The sequence below is a fragment of the Heterocephalus glaber genome, unplaced genomic scaffold (assembly GCF_053883595.1).
Source record: "Heterocephalus glaber isolate CG9 unplaced genomic scaffold, H.glaber_assembly_v1.0 deba00000470, whole genome shotgun sequence".
Lineage (NCBI taxonomy): Eukaryota > Metazoa > Chordata > Mammalia > Rodentia > Bathyergidae > Heterocephalus > Heterocephalus glaber.
This window is the reverse complement of record NW_028258145.1, coordinates 28,843,032-28,861,170: the sequence shown is the minus strand read 5'-3', so window position 1 is coordinate 28,861,170 and position 18,139 is coordinate 28,843,032. Positions and strand designations below refer to the sequence as shown.

The following is an 18,139-nucleotide window of genomic DNA, read 5'->3' as shown; positions in this document are numbered from 1 at the left end:
ATCTCGCCCTGCACTTCACCCCGCCCACTGTTCACGCCCACAGAACCCAAAATGTCAGGTTTAAAAGAGTTCCAGTCACATCCTGAGCCTCCACCGCCTTTTCCGGATGGGGTTCTTTGGTTATTATGTAAATCAATTGAGCGAACATTTATTTATTCGGGAAGCAAAATAAAGGATGGGATGTAATCGATGAACTAATTTGTTAATTTATTCAGTAATATGCCAGCATTGAGCTGGGAATTACAGGGAATCAGAAAAAGTGATTTTCTGTCATCAGATTGTGTTATTTTCCTGCTTAAAACCCTCCAATTTCTTCCCATATTAGAATAAAAAATAGACAACAAACACCTGGGTGAAAATAACCTTTTAAAAAATACTATTATTTTTGTCTTCAGAAACGCAAAAGTGATGAGATTGTGGATTATCTCTCTTTTAAAATGTTATTTGTCCAATAAAGAAAAACAGAAGACCGGTTACCATCCTAGCAACTCCACTTAACAGCAAACTCCTCCGCACCCCTACACAAGACTTCCCTCTTTGAAACGTTTTGTACAAACATCGCGAGAAAAAACCGGAATTTTTCGGTCCCCCTCCTTCTCCCCCTGCTCAACCCACCCACTTCCTGCCTGGAGCTCACCTGACGTCAGAGGCGCGCCTGAGCGCGTGAACAGCGGTATCTAGGGCGGAAGTGCTTTCGGCGGAAGTGATACCTCCGCTAAGCGTGGGTGGGATGGCACCTGTGCGGCTCTTTCTAAGTCGGCTTCGAACACCCTTCATTTCCATGGCCCAGAAGTCACTCGAGGGCGTGCCCTCCTCCAGGGGCCTGCTCGCGGGGCGCGAGCCCCGAAGGCTCTCCATCGAAGGCAACATTGGTAAGAGCCAGAAAGTGGCTGCCCAGGCTTGGCCACCGCTAAGCAGGTGTTTGAGAATCTGGGAAAGGCAATTGGGGTTGGAATCCTCCCCTCGACCCCGGTCTCAGGAGACTGAGTGGCCTGCTTGTTCTGAGCTGTCAGGGCTCTTCTCTTCCCATAAAGCACTGTGGATCCTTGCCACTTAGACTTTTAGAACCCAACCCTCAGTATTTGCCCGAAGGAACACATTTTTGGGAGTGTAAAAGCCACGCAGGCTGTAGATAGGACATATTCTAGTAGTTGTTCTATTAGAAGGTTGAAATAGAAAGGACGAACAATACAGTTCATCTTTTTAACTGGATGCCCTGTATATATTCTATCTGGCAGCTCTAACTCTGAGAGCTCCTAAACTTCAGTCATTCACTTACCACTTTTACTGTTTTTGCCATGTCCTTGTGCTAGTTGCACTATAATCACTTTTAAAACTTAAAAGTATGTATTAAAATAAAAACAATTTTGTTACAAGAGACCCAGTATTTTAGAAGTAACGAAAAAGCAAATGAAAGCAAAACATTTTGACTTAATGTTACTGAATTCTGACTTGATACTTTGCCTAGCAAAGGCAATGAGCCATAAGGCACTGTTGAAAACTGAAGACATTCTAGAAGCAAGCAAAATTTTCATTTTATTCATTCAACAAATCACCCTTTTAGCAGCTTACATATGCTAGTACTGTTCTTGGTCCTGAAGATAAATCTGTTAACAGAAAAAATAAAAATCTGCTGTCATGGAATTCTAATAGGGAGGGAGAGAGACAATAAATGACATACTTTAATCAAGGTACACAGTATGTTAGTAATGAATATGATGGAGAAAGATCAGAGATGAGGGATTGAGGGAAGTTGTCATTTAAAATAGGGTAGGGCCGGGGATTTACCTCAGTGGTTTTGCCGCCTGCTGCGCAAGCGCAGGGACCAGAGTTCGATCCCCGGTACCAAAACAAAAAAAAAAAGTGTAGTTGGGCTGGGGATTTAGCTCAGTGCTTCCACCGCCTGCCTCGCAAGCGCAAGGTCCCGAGTTCCATCCCCAGTACCAAAAAAAAAAAAAAAAAAAAAAAAAAAAGTAGTTAAGAAAGGCCTCAGAGAAAGTGATGTTTGATAAAAATGAAGAATGAGAGAGTGAACCATGTTGATAACCAGAAGTATCTTACAGGAAGGATGAGGAGCAAGTAGAAAAGTGATGAAAAAGTATTCAGGAAATAAAAAGGAACCCATTGTGGTCAGAGTAACGTAAAGGAGAGAGTGGAGGGAGATGAAGTCAGATGTGTAAGAGATGGCCAGATTATATACACCTTAATGTCCATCATGGCCTTTTCAATCTGAGACAAGAAGCCATTGGATGGTTTGAGGAGTCGAGTGACCGAAAAAAAAAAAAAAGAAAAGAAAAGAAATCAACTGGCTGATATTTAAAAATAGCAGGTGTTAGGACATTGTGATGATAACGGTATGGTAAGTTGGACCAAGATGAAAGTCACATTTGAAGGTCGTGGCAGTGGAATTGGTGACAGATTGAATGTGTGAGATAAAGAGAGTGGTCCATGACCCCAATTTTGGCTGAACAACTTGAAAGATAGAGTTCAGATCTTCTTAAATGGAGAAGACCGAGAACAGATCAGAGGGTTAGTGTCAAGATTTTTGTTTTAAGCCTAATATTAGGCTTTTACATGCCTGTTAGATATCCAGATGGAAGTGTTGAATAGGCAGTTGGATATGAGTTCAGAATTCAGAGAATCCCTGGCTTAGATAAAACCAGGACTGAGTTCATGAAAGAGACTGAGGGCTGGGACGTACAGATGTTAAGAGATTGGGGAGACAGGAAGGAACAAGCAGACAAGACTGAAAAGAAGTGATTACTGTGAAAGGAGGAAAAAACAATAGAATAATATCCTGGAAGCCAAGTAAGGAAGGTATTCAGAGTGGAGGAATGATCAGTTATGTAATACTGTTTAAATAAATGAAAGTCTTAGGTAAAATTGAAAAGAACAGTTTTAGTAGTAGTAGAAGTAAAAGCCTGATTGATGTAGATTCAGAGAGAATGGCAGGTGAGGAATTGGAGACAGTGGATTAAGACAACTGTTTGGGACATTTCCTAGAAAGAGGAGTCATTGGATAGTTGCTGAAAGTGAAGTGAGTTTGAGAATTTTTAAATTGTTTTTCTTTTCACAAGAGGAATTAGTACATGTTGATAAGTTGATGGAAATGGTCTTGTAGAAAGGAGGAAATGGGTGAAGGAGGAGAGAGGGTAGAATTACCTGAGTGTTTTAAGTAAGAAAGAATGAGATTTGTTACCCAAGGGAAAAGAGTTTAACCTTGGCTAGGAGCACAGTTTATCCCTGTAGCATGAGGGATGATAGAACATATGAGCTGACACAGGCAGGTGTGGTGGGAACTTGGAAGTCTTTTGGCTTGTGTCAGTTTTTATAGTGAAATAGGCAGAAAGGTTATGAGGGAATTTCAGGAAAGAGGAGAAAACATAAAATAGTCTAGTAATTGAGGGAGAGAAATGTCAAATTGCAAGGCAGCTCTAAGGACCCACTTGAAATTAATGGTCTTGAGACTAGTCACCCACAGCTGTGTGTTTTTTCCTCCAGCCAGATGAGAAACATTGAAAGGAATGAAAAAGGAAGGTTCTGCAACCTGCCAGATTGTGTTATTTAAAGATGTTCTGTCCTGTATTTTGAGAAACACACCCACAAAGAAAGCTCTGCCCTCAGACCCCAGAGTACTTCACAAATAAGTACTTTGGTCATTAGTAAAATTTGAGCTCCCAATTTCCCTGACCTTTGCTTCCTTACCTGGCCAAATTTCTGTGCTGCTTTCTTGCTTTCTCATGCCTGAGAGGCTTACTGAGCAGCTGCTATGAGTCTACACTCATGCTGAGCACAGCAGTGAATATAATACAGTTCCTGCCCTTCAAAGAGCTCACAACCGAAGGCAGAAGTTGTATGATTTCAATACTGTGTGATGAGATCCATGATTGGACATAGAAACTCAGAATCTCTCCAGTTGGAATTCCCAGAGAGAAGAAGAGGAAAAAGTGTTCCAGGCATAGAAAGTAACATTTTCGAAGATGGTGAAGGCTGAAGAAATACATGCAGTTTTGATAAAAGGGAAATGGCTGAATGTGCCTGGAGTTTAAGGGGCCCACGAGAGGGTGGCAGAGCAAGTGGTTGAAAGGGTAAGGCTTGCCAGATATTGAAGATCCTATAGACCATGCTAGGAATTAATTTTGTTGGCAGTAGGAGGCAATTGAAGACTTGAAGTCAGTATGTATGATGAGCAGATAAATGTTAAGAAGGAAATTGGCTGTAATGAGTGAATAGAAAGCTCCATAAAGTAGACATTTTCTTTGTCTTGTTGCTGCAGTACCCATAATGCCTTGCATCCAGTTTGTTTGATAAATGAATAAATAAATTGGAACAGACTAGTTTTGTGGCTGTTGCAATAATTGGAGGGAGAAAAGATGCAGGCCTGAACAGAGGAACAGGAGGGCCAGAGAAGTGAAGGTTTGAGAGAGATTTTGGAATTGGGATTGACAGAACTTGGTGACTACTTGGAGGTGATGGATAAAGGGAAGGAAAAGAGGATGATACAGGAGAAGGTTTATAATTTGGATACTAGCTCTAAAAGCAGAGGAGGGAATAAAGGAAGAGGTGGGTCTGGGAGTGATAAGAATGGCCTATTTTGTGTGAGGTGCCTGTGCAACATATCCTTGGGCCTATTGGAATGTGTCTGACGTCAACAGAGTGGAGATGGAGGCTGAGATTTCATATGGAAGATGTTGACTGGTTGGGGTGGTTGTTGAAGCCTTGGAAATGAATGCAGCTAACAAGGAAAGGGTGATGCAAAGTGGATTGGGGGACTTAATATGACTCTTTTTACTTTCATCTCCCATTATTCTCCATCACCCCACACCCCAAAATGACACTCTCAGACAGAATTAGTAACTCCTCTGTGGGATGTCATAACATTTTGTACCCAGAGCTGTGGCAGCACTTGAGTTCTTTTGAGCTTGTTTGAACATTCAACACCTTCCCTAGGTTGGAGTCACAAAACAGTGAACAGCGTCCTGTTCATTTTTGTATCCCAGGCACCTGATCCCCTGCCTGGTCCATTGTACTCATTCAGTGATTATCAGCATCTTGAATCCTATTCTGTGATCTACATGTGGAAGTTAGTCATTGGTACCCACAGAGGGAATATACTAAACTGTTTTTTGGATGAAAGTTTATGTGTTGTTCTTACTATGTTACCCAGACCAGTCTTGAACTCCTGAACTCAAGTGATCCTTCTGCCTCAGCCTCCCACCTAGTTGGGGCTACAGTTCGAGCCACCACACTCAGCTCTATTCTGTTTTTTAAGTAAAGGGTTAATATTTTCTCTAGTCTCAGGTGTCATCCTGAAACAAATCAGAATGAGAGTAGCCATTTGGGAGTACTCTGAACAGGAGAAGGTGAACCCTGGTCCTCAAAGAAGTTAGATACGTTTAAAGGGACATTTCTTGTAGTCCTGCCAGTCTAACTCCAATTACTCTGATCCTGAAGTTACAGATGGCAGCATAGATGAAAATAGATGAGTGAAGTAGCAATTCATGGCATCTAGCACAACTTATGAAGCCATATGCAATGAGTAATTGAAAGTCAAAAGCTTGGTTCCTAGAACCCTTCACATCTAAAAAATAGAATAGCTAGCCTATCTTTTAATATGATTCATCATTGAAGTGTATTATCACCATCCAAAGCCAGTTATTCTATGAATACAAACCTAAGTTGAAGGATTGCTGTATGAAATATAAGTGTCAGTGAGTCATCTGAGACCATCCTCAAAGACCCAACCAGAGAAGAGGAAACTATTTTATTCTTTTCAGTCTAGGGACTTATACATAAAGCAAAAGAAAGCTTTCCTATTCTTCTAGAACTTAAAATTAGATACTACCATTTCTAATACATCTTTCACTTTTATTGAGTATATAAATTGACCAAAGAATCCTGTGGTGGGGGGAGAACCTATTTATTTCAAACACTGATACTGGAGTTTTTTGTTTCTGTGATTAACCTCATTCCATCCATCCACCTATATTCTTTTTTTTCCCTTAAATTCTTTTATTGATACATTTTTTTCCCATTAAGTTTATTGGTACATTTTTGGTATAAAATACAGTTACATTCATCATTGGGATCTTGTACCATTACATGAGTATCTTGGTGTTCTTATTTTTTTCCCCTTCCCTTGCCCTCCCTTCACCCCCTCCACCCTTCCCTATTTGCAAAGACTTTGTTTCCATTTTTTTTTTCTCATATTTTTTCTTTTCCCTTTTTTCCTTTCCCCTGCCCCTCCCACTTCCCCTGCACCTTTAGACCTTTTCTTCCTGTTACACAGTATCAATTATACATTTTAAAAATTACAATATCAAGATCTAGGAGACATTACCACAGGTTTTACAGAATTTAAAAGGATATAGAAAGCATATTTCAAAAATCTGTTTTGAAATAAACTTGACACCTTCTAAGAAGTACCTTGGAAGACAAATTAATGAAACTAACTCTGGAGGAAATATAAAATTTGAATAGCATCTATTAAAGAAAGTATATTCCTAGCTTGAAAACCTACCTATATGACAACAGCAGGCTCATATACATTTTAACTGATAAATTATATCAAACAATTAAAGCAGAAAAAAGAAGGAATACTTCTCCCCTCATTTTAGGAACTCAACATTGTGCTAATCCTAAAACTGGATGAAGATAATAGAAGAAAAAAGTATGAACATAGACAGAAATTTGTTTAACAAAACAAACTATTAGAAGTCAGATCTGGCAGTATGTAGAAAGTGGTTTTGTTATAGGCATGGCAGTGTTGGTTCAGCATTGGAAGATCCACCCCCAAAAGTCATCATTTTAACAGAGGAAAGGAAAAAGCCATATGATCCTGTCACTAGTTGGAGAAAAAGTATTGGACTAAATTCTACAGCTGTTCATGGTAAAAGCTATCAGGAGACTAGAAGTAGAACAGAACCTTCTCAACAGATTAAAGACATCTACTCCATACTTCCAGTGAGAATGCCTTGTATAAATGGAGAAGATACAATGCTTTCTCCTTAAGGTGGGGAACAAGGGCAGATACGCTTACTCTTTATCTGTCCATTAAACTTTGAAACCTAGGCCCCACCAAAATAGTCTGGCAATAAAATGACACAATTAGGATAGGATTGGCCAGGTAGAAGCAAAATCTTTATATGTAGATGAAATGATGATCTACAGAGAAAATACTAAGAAATCTCTAGGAGCCCCTAGAACTTGTATTTGAATTTAGCAGGATTAGAAAACACAAGGTATATATAAAAATTCAGGTGTGTGTATACTTGCTCTAAATGAAGAATTGGATATTGAAATTTAAAAGCTGTGTAGGAGTACAAAGGACCTAGAAAAGTTAAAAAAAGAAAAAAACAACAACCAAAACAGTGTTGGAAGACGTTTAGTACCTAAATTTAAGACTTCTTCTAAAGCTACAGTAATCAAGGCAGTGTTGGTGTAAGGAAAGACATATAGATCATTTGAATAAAACAGAGAATCTAGAAATAGAACCACACATATATGGTCCACTGAGTTTTGAAAGATTATTTAACATTAGCATTTTATAGAATATAAACTCAATTCAAGAGCCAAGGAAGAGAAAGTGTTTTCAGCAAACGGCACTAGAACACCTGGTATCCATATATAAAAAATTAACTTCAACCCATTATTTCCATACATGAAAATAACTTGAAGGGATCTATGAACCTAAATAAGAAAGCCTAAAAGTATAAAACTTTAAGAAGGAATTATAAGGGAAAATGTTTATGAATTCAGGGTAGGCAAGAACTACCTAGTATACAAAAGACATGATGTATAAAAGAAAAAAATTGATAAATGAGATTCCATCAAAATTTAGAACTTTAAATGACATCATTAACATGAAAAATAGTCCTTAAACAGACCATATTTCCAATGCATATAACCTATGAGCAGAATATATAAAGAATTCTTACAGCTCATTAATAGACAACCCAATTAAAAAGTAGACATAAGAAGATGATAAATAGCCAGTACAGCACAAGGAAAGGTGTACAACTCTAGAATCAGAAAAATACTAATCAGTACAATAACAAGACTGAATTATACACTCATTAGGGAGATGAAGTCAAAAGTTTTAAAAGCCTTGTCATGACTTTCTTTTTGTTGGATTCTCCCCCTTTGCGTTTAATTTGTCATGCTCAATGGATTCATTCTGCTGGGTTTCCTGGGGTTGTGATCCTCATTGTTTTTTCCTAGGGTATTGTCTAAAATTTTTTGGAGTGCAGGTTTGATATTCATGAAGTTCCTGAGGTGCTCTTTATCATGAAAGTATCTTATTTCTCCATCAATTTTGAAAGATAGTTTTGCAGGGTACATTAATCTGGGTTGGAGGTTGTTTTCCTTTAGGGCTTGAAATACATCACTCCAAGCTCTTCTTGCCTTGAGGGTTTGTATTGAGAAGTCTCCTGTGATTCTGATGGGCTTTCCTTTGTATGTGATTTGTTTCTTTTCTCTCACTGCTTGTAGAATTTTTTTCTTCTGTTGGATTTCTGGAATCCTAACCATTATATGCCTATGTGTAGATTTTTTTTGATTAAGGCTAGCTGGAGTCCTATATGCCTCACTTATCTGTATGTCACGTTCTTTTCCCCTGCTTGGGAAGTTTTCTGCCATTATTTCTGTGAACAGTTTTTTTTTGTCATCTGCATTCTCTCTTTCTTCATTGACTCCAATCAGTCTTATGTTATTCTTCTTTGCATCATCTAGCAGCTGCTGGAGTGATTTCTTGTGTTCCCTTACAATTTTAAAGCAGTTTTTCTTTTCCTGGTCACTAATTGCAATCTTTGCTTCTATATCTGAAGTTCTATCCTCACATTGGTTCATTCTGGTGCACAGACTTTCGATGGAGTTTTTAATCTCTTGGAAATCTGTTTGCATCTGTTTTATGGATTCCATTTGTGTCCTATGTTGGGATTCCATCATATTCCTCAGATCCTCTATTTTTTTATCTGTGTTCTCTCTAGATTTATTAATCATGTCTTGCACCATGAGCAAAATCTTTGCTGTTATCTGAGTAATTATTTCTGATTTCATTTTTCTCTGGTCCTGTTTTGTTGCCAGTTCAGAGAGTCCAGGTAGTTGAGTATCAGATTGTTCCATCTCACTTCCCTTTGAGGTTGCTGTAGGTGATCCAGAAATCTGTTTTTGAGGCTTGTTTACATGTCTTCTCTTTTCCATGGTGGGGGTGGGGGTGTGCTTCTGGTGCCCAAGCGGCTCACCTTCTCTGCCCTAGGAGCTTGGGATGGCAGCGGGGGAGCTTCCTTCCGGGTTCTGGGACCGGCTCAGCTTCTGTGCCCTAAGAGCTTGGGATGGCAGTGGGGGAGCTTCCTTCCAGGTTCTGGGACCAGCTCACCTTCTCTGCCCTAGGAGCTTGGGATGGCAGCGGGGGAGCTTCCTTCTGGGTTCTGGGACCACCTCACCTTCTCTGCCCTAGGAGCTTGGGATGGCAGCGGGGGAGCTTCCTTCCGGGTTCTGGGACTGGCTCAGCTTCTCTGCCCTAGGAGCTTGGGATGGCGGCTATTGGTATATTTTAGGTATACAGTATGTTTACATTTATCATTGGGTGCTTGTACCTGTACATAATGTATCTTGGTTCTTATTTTTTCCCCCATTACCTGTGCACCCTTCCCTGTTTACATAGACTTCGGTTCCACTTTTTTTTCTTTTCTCAATTTTTCCTTTCCTTTCTTTCCTTTCCCCTTCCCCTCCCACCACCCCTACCCCTTTGGACCTTTTCTTTCTATTTCAAATGATCAGTTATTAGTTTTAATCATTTTAATCCTTATTTACACTTTCAGTTTCTCACACTAGAGAAACTATTGGTATTTACACATGTGCGTCCTATTTATTTCATTTAAGAGGATGGCCTCAATATGCATCCATTTAGCTACAAATGTCTAGTTTCTCGTTCTTAATGGCTGAGTAGTACTCCTTTTTTTTTTTTTTTTTTTGGTACCGGGGATTGAACTCGGGTCCTTGCACTTGCACAGCAGGTGGCAAAACCACTGAGCTAAATCCCCAGCCCAGTACTCTATTAAAAAAAAAACCTCACATTTTCTTTATCCAGTTTTCAGTTAATGGGCACTTGGGCTGTTTCCAAGCTTTCACTCGTACGAACTCTGCCGCTATAAACATAGGTGAACATATATCGCTGTGGTATGATTCTTTTAATTCTTTTGGGAAGATAACCAGCAGGGGGATAGCTGGGTCAAATGGGCTCTCTGAGCCTAATTCTTTGAAGTATTTCCATACTGATTTCTACAGTGGTTGTACCAATCTGCACTCCCACCAACAATGGAGAAGGGTTCCTTTCTCCCCACACCCTGCCAGCATTTGTTATTGGATGATTTCTTGATAGCATCCATTCTTTCTGGGGTGAGGTGGAATCTCAGTGTTATTTTCATCTGCATCTCTCGAATGACCAGTGATGTTGAACATTTTTTCATATATTTATTTGCTGCTTTTACTTCTTTGCCTGAGAAATGTCTGTTCATTTCAGATGACCATTTTTGAATTGGGTCTTTGAATTTGGGGGGGGGGTCTGATTTTTTTCAGTTCTTTGTATATTCTAGATAGTATTCCTTTGTCTAAGGTACAGCTGCTAAAATTTTTTTCCCACATTGTAGGTTGTCTCTTAGCTCTGTTGGTGGTTTCTCTTGCAGTGCAGAAGCTTTTTAATAAGATGAGATCCCAGTTGTTGATTCTTTGTGCTAGTTCCCATGCTATTGAGGTTTTGTTCATAAAGTGTTTTCTTATGCCGATGTCTTCAAGAGTTCTACCTAACTTATCTTCCAGCAAGTTTAGTGTTTCTGTCTTAATATTTAGATCTTTAATCCACTTCGACCTTAGTTTAGTGCATGGTGAAAGATATGGGTCTAGTTTTAATCTATGGCAGGTTGAAATCCAGTTTTTCCAATACCATTTATTAAATAGGCTATCTTTCCTCCAATGAGGACGGTTGGCTCCTTTGTCAAAGATTAGGTGGCTGAGTATTATCTGTAGTCATTTCTGCATCTTCTAATCTATTCCACTGATCCTCAGGTCTGTTTCTTAGCCAGTACCATGCTGTTTTTATCACAGTAGCTTTGTAGTATGGTTTCAAGTTGGGGATTGTAATACCCCCCAGCCATAACTCTGTTGCCTAAAATTTCTTTTGCTATTCTAGGTCTCTTCTGGTTCCAAATGAATTTTTGGATTGTTTTCTCTAGTTCTGTGAAATATATTGTTGGAATTTCAGTCGGCATTGCATTAAATCTATATAGTAGTTTTGGAAGTTTGGCCATTTTCACTATATTGGTTCTTCCTATTCAGGAACAAGGGATGTCTTTCCATTTTCTTATATCCTCCTCGATCTCCTTTTTTAGAGTGCTGTAGTTTTCAGTGTAGAGGTCTTTTGCTTCCTTTGTTAGATTGACTCCTAGATATTTCATTTTTTTGGATGCTATTGTAAAGGGAATTGTTTTCCTAATTTCTCTCTCAGTGAGTCAGCTATTTGTGTATAAGAAGGCTATTGATTTTTGAGTGTTGACCTTATATCCAGCTACTCTACTGAATCTGTCAATTAAGTCTAGAAGTCTTTCGGCTGAGTTTTTTGGGTCTTCTATGTAAAGTGTCATATCATCAGCAAATAATGACAGTTTCACTTCTTCCTTTCCTATCTTTATTCCTTTTATTTCTTTCTCTTGTCTAATTGCTGTGGCTAATGTTTCCAGAACTATATTGAACAGGAGTGGTGATAGTGGGCATCCTTGTCTTGTTCCTGATTTTGGCACATCCACCTATATTCTTAGTTCTTGACTAGATACTCAGGATACAAAGGCAGTAAGGTATGGTCTGTATCTTCAAAAGCAATCTCCCAATCTAGCTGGAGAGAGTGATGAGTGAACAAATAATTACAGTGTAATACCTTGGTAAGCCAGACTAGGCAGTAATTAACTCTGCCTATGGATGAAGTAGAGCTGGAGAGAGTTCAAGGCTTCACAGAGAAAGTGACAGTGGAAAGATGAATCACTGGCTAGGCAAAGTTAGGGAGAAGGGCATGCTAGATCAGTGAGGCTCTTTCATGCTGAACAAATAAGTTTACATCATACCCTGGAAGCTATGAAAACCCTTTTATTTTTTTTTTCCAGTAAATAATTTCCCATGAAAGGAAAAGCAATTAAGCTGTGCAAGTACAAAGACCCGAGTTCGATCCCCGGTACCAAAAAAAAAAAAAAAAAAAAAAAAAAAGAATGCTGACTGAAGGGCCAGGGATTTAGCTCAGTGGTTCTGCCGCCTGCCTCGCAAGCGCAGGGTCCCGAGTTCAATCCCCAGTACCAAAAACAATAAAAGAATGCTGACTGATTTGTTTGCCCAGGATACTTCTCGGCTCAGAACCTGTATGATCCTGGGTACTTAGTCTCCATGTTGGAAAAGAATAAGTTCCTTGAGGGCAAGATCTCAGCCTAGTTCATCGTCCTGGCTGTAGTACCTGTCACTTAGTACTTCCTCCATAAACATCTATTGATTGAATGGATGCAGCATCAAATGCAGTCGCTGGAATAGACTAAATTCCTTCGGGAGATTTTTTTTTTAAGATACTGGTTTTACATTTACTGCCTTTTACTTTGGTTAAGGATTTCAAAATTTGATTTTTTTTTCTCATGTTTTCCATCTTGTTTAGGAAGAGAAAATGCCTAGAGGTGACAGTATATTTAAGAAATTGCCGTGAAATACAACTGTGTTAAATTTTTTTTTAATCTGTGTTAAATTTTAAATAATGGAATATGTAATTTTGGGTATTACATCAGATACTGTTTTGATACTAGATTTTAGCATAATGTAGCTATGGATGTAATTATATTATTTTGGGTATTACCTGAGATACTTCTTATTGCTAGATTTTAGCATAATGTATTGATAGCTGTAACATTGTAATTCATAGAAAAACTTGTGGGAAGAAAAAGCCATGGATTGAGAAAAGATGAGTATTGACAACGGAACTCCTTGGTCTAGCTTATGGAATGACATTCCAGAAGCTAATGAAACTCAATGTGTTGAAGTAATGTGCTGTTAAGAAAGTACTCCTGACATTTTTTGAAGTCATGGCATGTAAAATAAAGTGCCCTAAAAGCCAAGGCCCGAGGGACGGTTTAATGCTGCTTGTGAGATCATCTTACTTCACAAACTTGTCAAACCTCTAAACCTCTACTATTTATTGAACAATAATAGTTAAGCTGGCATCTAACTAAATTGAGCTAAGTCTGAGATAAGGATATCATAAGAGGCAATAGCCTGAGGAAGTGAATCTTTCTATACACATGGGTCACTGGGAAGAACCCTTTGTGCCAGTAGAGAACCAAATACCACCACTCTTACAAGGCCCCCTTTAAAGTGGGAACACATTAAGGCATTTATCTTTAAATAAAACAAAGACTTCCAAGCAAGAAGAAAAAAAAAAGCTTTCGATATCACAGCACTGGAAAAGTTATATTGTCTCAGCCCCACCCCACCCCACCCCACCCCACCCAGGGATTGAAATCGGACCTTGCACTTGCAAGGCAGACACTGCACTGCTGAGCTAAATCCCCAGACGTCTCAGGTCTTAGTATAAATAGTTAACTTTGACTTATTTTTTTTTCATTAAGTTTATTGGTTCATTTTAGGTATACAAATGATGACATTCATTATTGGGAATTTGTACCTTTACATGATATATCTTTTTTTTTTTTAAGAAAATTGGAATTTTTTTTTTTTTTGGTACTGGGAGTTGAACTCAGGACCTTGCACTTGTGAGGCAGGTGGCGGCACCAGTGAGCTAAATCCCCAGCACTACATGATATATCTTGGTTCTTATTTTTTCCCCATTCCCCTGCCCTCCCTTCAACCCCTCTACCCCTCCCTATTTACAAAGACTTTGTTTCTATTTTTTCCTTTTCTCATATTTTTTCCTTTCCCTTCTTTCCCCTACTCCTACTTCCTTTTCCTCTTCCCTTTTAGACCTTTTCTTCCTGTATTAAATTATTTTTTATCCACATCTCTGGGTACCACAGCTCAGTTCCAGTGGAATTCATTTAGGAAGTATTGATTGCTCTATGGTGCATTCCCTAGGTTTTCCCAGTCATTGCAACATGGATGGCCATCTCTCAGGACCTTCCACCACTACTTACTGTCATTGTAAGCTGAAGCTGGCTCCTGATTACTAAATTGGTTTTCCAGAGGCCTTGGAATGGGAATGGGGTCCAGAGTGCTCTGGGTATCAGAAATGATTGTTCCAGGAATTGGAACCATGTATTTCCCATTACATCTAATTTGTTGGCATTCCAGGCTTTAATGTGTTTAAATGGCATGAGTTGGATTCTGAGTCCAACCTGCCCTTAGATGAACTAATAGTGTTTGATCTCAGAGGTGAAGTTGACACTGCCTAGCCCTCAGAGCCTTTCCCTTCCATGTCTAGCAGTATTTTAGGTAATCATTTTTCACTTTTTAAAAATACCAATAATTCTAACATTCAGTCCTAACCATTCAACAAATCAACTACCTTTATCCTTCTGCATTATTTAAAGTAGCTTTTTAGCCTGTAGGCAGGGACCATATTTCATATTTGCTGAACAACCTGCAACCCAAATGTTAACCACTGGGCCAAAAAATTTTAAGCTGGGGCCTAGTCAGGGCAGGCAGGTATCTGAAAATATACAGACTCAACAAATTGGTAATTGACCAGAATGAATGTTTGGGCTCTTGTGCTGAGACATCACTCCTGATCAATAACCACTGTGGCTGATAAAATTGACTAAAAGGATTCTCCCCACTTCTCTTCCTTGGTTCGGTGTGAGCTAGAGAAGTCCTGAACTTCATGGAAGAGGGAAGACCTTTTCCTTGGAAGGGGAAAAGATTAAGACATGAGTATAGAAGAGCAGGGGAAGGCACTTATTCACTGATGTGTGAGAAGAGCAGAAACTGAGCAGAATGAAAAGGTACATACAAGTTGGGTGGAGGTGGGGACTGAGAGGAGAGCATGACTGTACAAAATGCACAAATTCATGTTGTTCTTATGCTGTTATTCTGAGAGGAGTTGCGTGGTATGTAATAAATGTCACATATTGGATGTATGGGCTCTTGTGCTGAGACATCAGCACTCCTGATTAGTAACCACTGTGGCTCATAAAATTGACTAAAAGGGTTCCCCCCACTTCTTTCCCTTGGTTCTGTTTGCATTCCTCTGGAGGGTAAAACTCATGGAGGAAAGACTACTTCTGATAGAGGTGATTGAACTCTGAATGCACTCTGAAGGTTCATTTTTGGGAGGTCTTCACAAATATAGGTATCGGAGGGAACTAGAATTATTGTGTTGTGTGTCTTACTCATTCATCCAGGACATTAGACTGGGCTTTGTTTTCTACCCTTCAGGAGCCTTATCTTCTACCTGGAGAAATAGAGTTATCCTTGCAGTGATAGAGTCTTACCCCCAGAATACCAGGCCAAACATGAGGATTCCAGTTGAGAGGCATCAGGGTCTGGAAAGCCTTTACACAGGAGGTTCTTCTAATCAGAACCTTGAAAACTGAGTGGGAGTTGGCCACGTGAGAGAGAGGAATGCCAAGTCACATTTGCACGAGAAAACATGATATGATTGGAGTTGAAAGGACTTTAGTCCAGCCAGATTAATGGGAAAGCTGAGGCGGGAGAGGCATATATAGGGATCAGATCTTGTATCTCAAAGACTATGCTAATGGTTCTGATTTTTATCATGAAGCCAATAGGGGGCTGTTGAAAGTATTTTAAGCAGTGTTTTATGTGCAGTATGGTTGCCGTATGGAGGTTGGGATGAGTAGAATAAGGCTGGAATTGGAGATGCAAGGGATGATGAGAACTTGGTCTTGAGCATGGAGGTATAAGTGGAGAGAAAAGAACATATGGGGAAAAGTTGGAAGCAAGTGCAAAGTGATTAATGGCTACTTGAAGTTTGGCAGAGGAGGAAGATGTTCTTACAGTGAGTGGATGACACTCCCATAACCCAAGGTCTGGGATACAGGAGGAAAAATGATGAGCTTACTTGGGGTATATATGACTTTGAGGTATTCATGGAATGCTCAAATGGAGCTGTCTGGAGCTCAGGGGAGATAAGAGCCAGACACTGATGTAAATGGTAAAAAGATAATGTGAATGTTTAGTACTAGGTTGATTGCATTCTCAAATATTTTTCAAAGCAACCTCTACTTTCCATCTCCTTGGTGAAGCTACTATTCTTTGATTGATCTGCCTATGTCAGCTTCAGCCCATTCTTCGACAGCTGGCAGAGTGACCGTTTACAAATTAGAAGGAATCTCCAATTTCTTTGCCTAATGCCCCTTTTCAGTGACTCCCTTTTTCCCTTGAAATAAAAATCAAACCTTCTTACAATGGTTGCCAGGTCCTGTGTGACCTGGCCCTGGACTCCTTGTCTGTTTGGCTGCCTACATCTCAAGCTACTCTTCTTCCTCATTCACTCATGCTGTAATGTTGCTGGCTTATTCCAGAGCCTCATACTTTTCTGTTTTGTCATGTACCAAGTTCTTTCTCCTTTTAGGCCTTCGTTCATGCTACCCTCTGTACAGATTATCCTTCCCCCATTCTTAGCACAGCTAACTCCTCATCTTTAAGGTTTTTCGTCAGATGTTTTTTCAAAAGCGAATCCCCTGACCTCCTGAGCTGTGGTTTAAACTTTATGATTTACATAATTGATTTCATCCACTTTTGATGGCTGTTAAATTTTCAGCACTACTAAGAAGTGTTTGCCTCTGGGAGGTGGAGACTTTAAAATTGCCAATCACACCTTGAAGGAATTTTTCTTCTGTGTTGCCTGTATTCACTATAGTGACTCTAGTTAGCATGGCCAGATCCATCATCAGTCTAACAATAGTATGGCTGCTGGTACTCCAGCCCCTTGAGCGGAGCATTCATGGTAGAGACTAGTAGCTTTCTTCAGCTTGATTTGAGAACAATCCCAATATATGCTGTTTGCATTACAGCTGTGGGAAAGTCTACCTTTGTGAAGTTACTCACGAAAACTTACCCAGAGTGGCATGTAGCTGCAGAGCCTGTAGCAACATGGCAGAATATCCAAGCTGCTGGCACCCAAAAAGTAAGTTTTCAGTTGTGGTGGGTTGTTGGCAGGCATGGGTGAGTAATCTAATTGTAGTAATTTAATTTGCTCTGAGGAGATGAAGTAGCCCACTTTGAGTCTCCTTTTTAAAATAACTTCATGCCGGCATGGGGGCACACTCCTATAATATCAGCACTTGGGAGGCTGAAGCAGGAGGATTGCTGTGAGTTCAGGGCCAGCCTCGGCTACATAATGAGTTCAAGTCCAGCCTGAACTGCATAGCAAGATTCTGTCTCAAAAAAGCCCATATGTAAATAAATAAAGTAACTTCATTCTAGAAAGCCGACCACAAACACCAGTGAGGATATGACCTGTTTGAATATGTTTAGTTTTGATTTTTGTGGTTTTTATATATTTGTACTAAGTGTCTACCTCTGTTCTGTGTGATTTCCCAAAGCATGTCCAACCATTCTACCTTTGAAGATGAGTTTGTGGGGTTTTTTTTGGTACAGGGGATCGAACTCAGGTCCTTGTGCTTGCACAACAGGCAGCGAAACCACTGAGCTAAATCCCCAGCATGAAGATGAGTTTTGTCATTCCTACCAATGAGTATTTATATTATTACTAAAGCTGACCATCAGATTTAATAGTGATAGTGACTTTAACTTTTTAATAGTCTCAGAAATTAGAAAGGACCTTACAGAGCAGCCAGTCATACTCTGAATCAACACAGGTAATAGCTGACATTGATAAAGCACAAACTATTCATAAGTCGGATTCATTTGAAATCCAACAAAGTGAGTCTTATACAGTACACTTGTGAAAGTTTGCAACTCAAATGGTCATAAGTCAGGAACTTACTGTATTGTGTGCCAGATATTTCATTTACACCTCATGGCTTAGGTCCTGTTTTTGGGTTAGTGCTTTGACAAAGGCCATGCAGTTGGTTTCAACACCAGCCACACCAGTGTGAGTAGGGAAAGACCCATTTAGACATGAACTAGGGAGTTCATGAGGGAGTGACAGCACCATGACCCCTCTGACTCTGTATAT

General features: G+C 39.6%; 1 protein-coding gene across 7 annotated transcripts in view; it reads left to right on the top strand.

Moving 5' to 3' along the window:
* Positions 1–627: 627 nt before the first annotated feature.
* The window catches only part of Dguok (deoxyguanosine kinase), a 65,933-nt gene continuing 48,421 nt past the window's right edge, over positions 628–18,139 (top strand). For 2 of the 7 annotated variants that reach the window (XR_205240.4, XR_015448559.1), the window contains exons 1-2: positions 634–872; positions 17,013–17,125. Coding sequence is in view for 4 of the 7 variants with exons in the window: in XM_087204334.1 (XP_087060460.1) it covers positions 731–872; positions 17,013–17,125 (255 nt within the window). In the remaining 3 variants the exon portion in view is untranslated. Of the gene's footprint in view, positions 873–17,012; positions 17,126–18,139 lie in introns of all 7 variants that reach the window. The other 5 variants (XR_205241.3, XM_004844708.3, XM_087204334.1 and 2 more) reach the window with 4 other exon arrangements.